This window comes from Poecilia latipinna, unplaced genomic scaffold (genome assembly GCF_001443285.1).
Source record: "Poecilia latipinna isolate Pla-1442-1.1 unplaced genomic scaffold, P_latipinna-1.0 Scaffold1902, whole genome shotgun sequence".
Lineage (NCBI taxonomy): Eukaryota > Metazoa > Chordata > Actinopteri > Cyprinodontiformes > Poeciliidae > Poecilia > Poecilia latipinna.
Genome location: NW_015114518.1, coordinates 79,439 through 86,664, shown reverse-complemented (window position 1 = coordinate 86,664; position 7,226 = coordinate 79,439). Strand labels below are relative to the sequence as shown.

Here is a 7,226-nt window from a genome sequence, read left to right as displayed (position 1 = left end):
TATTTTCAAAACCTGAGAGATCACACATTAGCCAACAGAAATCCTAGGTATAACGGTTCGATCGGGTTCGTCGTGCCGTGTGGTGTCCAGCCACCTGGGCACAAAATAATGGCTACAAGTCCAGTTAACTAATTTTAAAATTGGGCATTAATCAATGCTTTACTAGAATCTACCTGTGATGCATGTGGCTAGAGTCAGCATAAAGTTCTGACTGAATGAAAATCATTATAACCTATTTATGTCACGTTAACGAAGAACAGCTGAAACATTACCGGGTTTATCAACTGCGGTAGCAATTTGGCTCTAACTCATTCCCTTGTAATTTCTATATTCTTTGCACGAAATGTTGAATAAACATTAATGTTGTTTCCACATATCATCTCCGATGTCCGCTGGACTTCGGATTGCGCCGTGTCAGCTGTTTGGGATTTCCCTCCGTAATTTCCCCTCAGAAAGCATGGAGGAGAATCTGCGCTTTCTGATTGGCTACCTGTCACATTCAACAGGCAGCGCGGCCACAACGATCTAAATCACACTGCAGGATGATCGGTTACGAAATCAACAGACAATCTTAGATCGGCCAACGATCTTAGATTGTCCTAAGGGGAAAATAGGGGCAAAAAAAAATCGTGTAGTGTGATCTACTGCATTGGGTAGTCGGATGTGCCCATCTTCTCTATTTAAATATAGTGATCACTAAAGGGCAATATAGTATACAGACTTCATAATCTGCACTCTTTTGGTTGAATGTAATATTTATTTCCACTTTGGCTTTATGTTTAGTTTTTATTCAAGTATGTTTTTTGTTAATGGAGACTGAGAATCCATTAACACTGGAACTGATTCAGTTTATCAGTTCCAGTGTTATGTGTTCTTTTGAAAATAAAGTGCATCCATCTATGGCAGGAAATCACATGTATTATTAGTCATTTCCATTAAATCAGTGTCAACTGGTCTTGAAACAATATTATCGTTTATCGCAATAATTTTTTAGACAATTGTCCAGCAAAATTTGTTATCGTGACAGGCCTAATCACAGGTGTACTGTGCAGAAAATAAAGTACAGCGCAGTTCTTCTAGAAGACTAGAGTTCATAAAATATTGGAGGAGCTACTTAAAGCATATGTTAGCTTTTCAAATAGTTTTTCCATATTTCAGACAAAAGCTCTATTGCAAATATATCAATGTCACAAGGACAGTTTGGGGCACAGTAATTGTTTTCTCACAGATTCCAACTTTTATGAACTTGCATTTTACATGTCTTTGATTACAAAGACATGTAAATAATTAGCCAGTTGGACAGTCTTACAGCAGTGGACGCTCACACTGGACGCAAATGTCACAGAGTGACCAGTTAACTTTACAGTGAGGTTTGTGGGCTGTAGTAATAATCCATTCCTGGGGAAAACATGGAGACTCCATGCAGACAGTTTCCAGACAGGGATTCCAACCCAGAGCCTTCTCACTGCAGCACAACAGCACCACCAACTGTTCAGATGCCTTATTTTATTATCTTTCATAGTAAATTGATATTGCTTTAATAGCATTGAAATTCAAAAACACTTTGATCTTAAAGTGTGCAGAGTGAAAAGAAATGGTGAGAGTACAGTGCCTTGTGGTGCTCCTGTGCTGCTAAGCACCTGTAAAACATAAGAGGAAAAATACCAACCATGTCAGGTTTTAAGGAAAATGTTCCAGAAAACAAGTTATGAAAAAAATCAGCACAAACAGGATCTTCTTCCTCAGCGACTCATCTGCAGATCTTTCTGAACCCGTGGACGTTTACAGCGACTGGATCGACGCCTGCGAAGCGGCCAATCAGTAGTCATGTCCACAACTCACGCCTCCATCGGAGACTCACTCTGGGTTCACCTCATGTAGCCAAACGTTTAGTTTTTTTTTTCCCTTTTTCTCTGAAGCATGTCAAATTCTTTTTAGTTCCACTTGCTGACTGAGTCACATTCCTCTGGTCGGAGCAACTTCCCAGTCACATGTAAATATAAACATGTTTCACGTTTGTATGTAGCCTCCATTTGTTTTGGGTAAATGTTTTATTTTTCCTGTTAATGGACCAAACTGTCTTGGAGATTTTCCACTTAAAATATCCCCCCTCCCCATTAAATAATCAGCCATTTACTTTATTTTGATGTTCTAAAGTTTAATAATTGTGTTTTACCGTTTTTTGTTTCTGTAGAACCTGTATCAGTGATGCACTGAAAAAAAAAAAAAAAATTTCCAACTTTTTTATCCCGGTGGTTTCACAATCGTCTGTTTTCGCGCCACTGTGATGCATTCCACACCTTCAGGTGCTGACAGTGATTAAAACAATGAAATCACAGTTGGCATTTTCAAGTGTTTTTATTGCACAAAAGTTTTTTTTGTTTTTCTTTTAGTGAAAGGCGCACAGTGATCCTGGCCTCGATCCTGGAACAGAAATTTACGGTGAAACTGTTTATTTACAACAAAACCCACATCAGTGCTGTTGTGGCGACCGCATGAAAACATTCAGTTTAATGCAATCCAAAAAAAATAATAAAAAAACAACTAAATTGGAATTCAGTAAATGCAAAACAATTTTAAAAGTGGTGGATTGATAAGTCATGCAAGCGACACTAGATGGCGTACTTCCATTAGTCATACAGCCAATTAATTGAACCAATTGGATAATGCATCACAATGAGTGGCATCTGCAACCCTACAATAAAGTGATCATAAATATTTCTATAGGCCCAGTTTTCCATTAGTTGCCGTTGCTGATGCTCAGCCCTCGTCTGTAAGCCAATCAGATTTGAGAATGGTGGCACGTTGTTCCCACTACCTGCTCTTCATGCTTGGCCCCATGTGTTGCAGTTTGATGTGGGGGTGGGGGGTTTACTCAGATTTACTTAATTTTGGTAATCAGCACATGCGTTTGGGTTTTATTTACATCTGCAAAGGTCTAAGAATCAGCCTCTTTCCCCATTTCTCTGCAGCGAGAGCGCAGACGGAAATCTGGCCACTACGTCACATTAGTCACCCTACTGTTGCCAACTTAGTCACTACATTTAGAGGGGGAAAAAAAATAAATTGTCAGGCTCCTTAATGGTCGATCGGCCAAAATATTGCAATCGTTGCGCCCTTAGTTATAAACTTTTGAGGAGTCTCAGTTATTTGCAGGTTTTACTAAATTGCTAATGGTTGCGGTTCTTTAACTGTGTTAACCCGAGGCGCCACTGTAGCGATACTAAATTATTTGTAATTTCTGAATTGTAGCTTGTAACATTCCACCACCATTTTCTGCACAAAACCTCAAGTGCAAGTGAAGCAACAACACCAACGCCTAAATTAACTACAGAAGGAAACTGCTGACAAAACAAAGGGTGACTTAAGTGGACTTGCGTGCAATACAAGAAACTACTGATAAATATGTTCTCCACACCTCTAACTACACATCATTACACAGACGTGTGTTCCTCTGTGAAAGCGGTGAACAGTTGTGACCGAAAAGCATTCCGAACGCTTCCTCAGAACCCCGAATGCCGCCAACGAGCCACACAGGTCAGCGCCGTTTGATGGCCGACGTTGCTGGATCGGCATCTGTCGTTTTACAGATCAATCTGTGGCTCCGATGTTTCCTTCCCAAACTTTCCTTCCAGCCTGCGGAGCCTTTAATGTGGTTGGGTCAAAGTTCAATAGCACCAACTTCCTGATTCTACTCCCATCAGTGTTCAAACATGTTTGGAAAGGCAACAGCGAGAAGTTAAGGGTACCAGGAGTTAAAATCTGAATAAAAAAAAAAAGCAGTAAAAAAAAAAAAAAAACTATAAATAGCAAAGATCAATATATCTCTACTTTTTGCAGCATGGGTATTTTCTACAAATAACCACGGCAACAGAAGTCAGCCACAGCATGACCTTTTTTTGTGACACAAGGCCAGTGTAAACAACATTTTATTTTATCTCGTGCTCATGGAAAAGCAAAAATATAAAATCCTTCGGCGTAAAAACATGTTTGAAAAAAACGATTGGGGGAACTAATGACGCCACGACGTCATTTAGAGTCTGGAGGCTTTGCTTGTCGCAGAGACAGCTGTGGAGGGATGTCTGGCGTTAAAGCAAAGGGAAGGGGAGGGGCTGTGGGGGCGTGGCTTCTTTAGTCAGAGTACTGGTTGTAGCCGTCGAACTCTGCCTCGCTGCCGTTGTTGTAGTAGGTGTCCACGGGGTTGGCGCAGTATTTGGTGTCGTAGACCTGGCGCGGCAGGCCGTAGGTGGTCATGCCCTGCTGGGAGGCCACCTTGTTGGTGCCCATCTGCAGGGAGATGGTGGAGGTGTCGCATTTCTCCAGCTGCAGCTTCTTGTCGAAGATGTGCCGCCTGGTTCCTGGTGCCATCATGCCAGCCTGGAGGGGAGGAGGGGCGGCAAGACAGAGTTAAATGAAGGGGTTTGTAAAGAAGCCTTAAAGTTGCGACGTTTGACGCTACGGCTGAAACATTTAATCAGATTAATTAATCAAAATTAGACATTTTTTTAGTTTGAGATGCATCTACAAATAAACATGCATGTTAGCATTAAAAATGCTAATTAGTTAGCATTTTAATGGATTTCTATTATTTGATATAGGCTTAAGTGATTAAATGAAAAATCTGCAACATGTGCCAATTTATAATATAATTAATTAATCAGAATGAGTGATAGAATAATCGATTACTAAAATAACTAGTTGCAGCCCTAAGGTATTAATTTTAATGCATTTATATTATTGTTGGGGGGGCGGGGAGTTGAATAAAAAATCTGCAGAAAGTGAAAATTTTCTTAATCTTAAGACTTTTATTTATTTATTTTTTTTTTAAACAAATGAAAATCAAATAGTTAAATTAGTTGGGGTTTTTTCCCCCTCACCTGACTGGCCCCCTTGTTGGTGCCCATTTGTAGGCTGATTGTAGACTGGTCCACTGGGGTATCCATGGCGATTTTGGCATCGTAAAGATGGCGTCGTGTACCGTAGGAGGTCATGCCCTTCTGGCTAGCGAGCTTGTTGGTTCCCATCTGAAAACACAGAAACACGTTAGCGTTGGCTGCGAGTTAAAACCGAAACGCGTACAGGATGTTTGTAGACTCGCTTCGTCCTTCCTAACCTGCAGGCCGATGATGTTCCGTCCTTCCCTGAGCTTCTCGGGAGCAAAGTACCGCTGCTGCTTCTCAGCGTACTTGACGCCCAGATCGTACTTTGAATGGAAACCTTTAGATTTGGCCTGATAAGAGAAAAAACACGAAACTTTTAAATGTCTTTGGTGTAACAGTCAGAGTCAACATGCAGACCTACAAGTGTGTCCAAAAACATCAGAAACATAATTTATTTCAAAAAGTTAAATTAACTTTCCATTAAAAAGGCATTGATCCATAGTGATACATCAAGCATTTATTTCTGTTCATTTATTGCTAAAAATTAAAAACTTAAGATGGACTTTCTCAGATAATATTTCATAAGCCCAATAAAGAGGAACTTCAATATTCCTCTCACGACTGGATTTTCTAGTCAATTGTGCACCTTTTTCAACCACACTTTTTCCTTCCACTTAACTTTCCATTAAAATACATGGCTGCAGCTCTCTGAACAGCCAGCTTCATTAGTGATGACCTGTGATTTACCCCGTTTGTGGATGGCTTACATCTGGACAATTGTGATTTCATGCACCTTTTCCTTCCACTTAACCTTCCATTAAAATATATGAATTTAGCTTTCCAAACATCCATTTTTTTTTTAGCAGTGATGACCTTCTGCTTCCTCGTGGAGGGCTTCAATGACTACCATCTGGAAAATTGTAATCTTGTGCACCTTTCTTACACTTTCCTTCCACTCAACTTTCCATTAAAATGCATGGATGCAGCTTTTTTAGTGACTACGTGTGGCCAACATGACCACAACAAGCCAAATTGTGGTTATCCGTTCTCCATTTTATACTTTAAACATTTTCACCTGTATTAAATAAACCTTTTTTATGACATTCTAATTTACTGACATTAAGATCTACTGAAGCGTCTCACCATTCCAGCCAGGGCGATGAGGGAACACTGAACCTGCGTGTGGTTGACGTTCTCAAATAGATCGTTGGCCTCGAAGATGTCGTGCGGCTTCAGGCCGTACTCCGTGATGGCGCGGACAAAATTCCCGATGTTTTCCAGCTGGGGACGTGGTCAGGACGGAACGTGGAGTTAGCCGAGTGAGAGGAAAAGTAAAACGGGGGGAACAGAAGTGTGTTGTGTTGCTGCTGCAGTACCTTGTGCCAGTTCTGACTGGAGTGGTTGATCTTCCTCACTGAACCTGGCTGTAGAACGTTAATGAGTCTACAAATGGAGAAAAAAGAAAAACTTGAGTTAGGAGGAGGATATTTACCAGAACACTAGGAAAGTTTTGTGCCTCCAAAGCCGGCGGCGCCTCACTCGCACAACAACACTCCGTCCTTCAGACTCTCCATGAAGTTCTCTCCAATTCGTTTGCCGGTCACGTCCTCGATCCACAGCCTCAGCTCCTCCTCCTTGTGTGGGTCGTACTTCCCAGCCAGCTGATGGAAAGAAAGCAGTAAATCAGTACAAGACTGGAGATTTACATTGATCGGTGCCCAGAACATTCAGATTGATGGGATTAGGCCGTTTTCTTGAGTGCATTGGTGTCTAATTGAGATAACTTATGTTGTAAATTGGTTTTTTGTTGAAATGCATTAAGTTTAGGGGTGCACCGATTGCAGTTTTATGGCCAATCACTGATATTTAAAAGTCTGACCTGCTAATTCAGTTTGTTTGGAAAAGTTGCCAAGTATAGCGTAAAATTTCCCAAGTTAGCAACGGTGGTTTGACTACAACTCACTGACAAAAGCAGTAGAAATGTTTCCATTTCCCACTGCTCCTGTGAGGAGACTGTAGTGAAAAAAAAAAAAAAAAAAAAACATGTTTTCTGCCATTAGAGGTTTCCCAAAAAAAAAAAAAAAATTCACAATTAATTTTGTTTGGATTCTATGCGACAGACTGAAGGGACGTTTTCTGGCTGAACATTTAAAATCTGTAGTCTGTAGATTCTGATTTTAGTCAAATTTGTTTTGCCTAAAAGTCACTAAATAAATACAGCAAAAGTAGATTTTCAGACATAGGAAAGAACTTACTGCTCATTTAAATTCAGGTTGTTTTGCATTTAGTTAAAGAAAACCTCCCCCCCCCCTCAGCCTCACCTGCATGTTTATTTTCTTCTTTTTT

The 7,226-nt window shown here is 40.5% G+C and overlaps 2 protein-coding genes and 1 long non-coding RNA gene across 4 annotated transcripts in view; 2 read left to right on the top strand and 1 right to left on the bottom strand.

Moving 5' to 3' along the window:
* The window catches only part of LOC106935059 (uncharacterized), a 4,537-nt gene extending 3,378 nt beyond the window's left edge, over positions 1-1,159 (top strand). Inside the window, exon 2 of the long non-coding RNA XR_001421829.1 lies at positions 1,040-1,159. This is a non-coding gene — a long non-coding RNA (uncharacterized LOC106935059). The remainder of the gene's footprint in view (positions 1-1,039) is intronic.
* Positions 1-2,336, top strand: part of LOC106935058 (transcription elongation factor 1 homolog) — a 6,667-nt gene extending 4,331 nt beyond the window's left edge. For both annotated transcript variants that reach the window (XM_015015322.1, XM_015015321.1), the window contains exon 4: positions 1,761-2,336. In XM_015015322.1, the coding sequence (XP_014870808.1) occupies positions 1,761-1,825 (65 nt within the window). In that variant the 3' untranslated portion in view covers positions 1,826-2,336. The remainder of the gene's footprint in view (positions 1-1,760) is intronic.
* A 7-nt stretch (positions 2,337-2,343) lies between these two features.
* cnn1b (calponin 1, basic, smooth muscle, b) overlaps positions 2,344-7,226 on the bottom strand; it is a 16,649-nt gene continuing 11,766 nt past the window's right edge. The window contains exons 2-7 of the mRNA XM_015015318.1: positions 6,420-6,541; positions 6,257-6,323; positions 6,024-6,161; positions 5,114-5,230; positions 4,878-5,024; positions 2,344-4,377 (exon numbers count right to left, since the gene is read on the bottom strand). Of these exons, the coding sequence (XP_014870804.1) occupies positions 4,132-4,377; positions 4,878-5,024; positions 5,114-5,230; positions 6,024-6,161; positions 6,257-6,323; positions 6,420-6,541 (837 nt within the window). The 3' untranslated portion in view covers positions 2,344-4,131. The remainder of the gene's footprint in view (positions 4,378-4,877; positions 5,025-5,113; positions 5,231-6,023; positions 6,162-6,256; positions 6,324-6,419; positions 6,542-7,226) is intronic.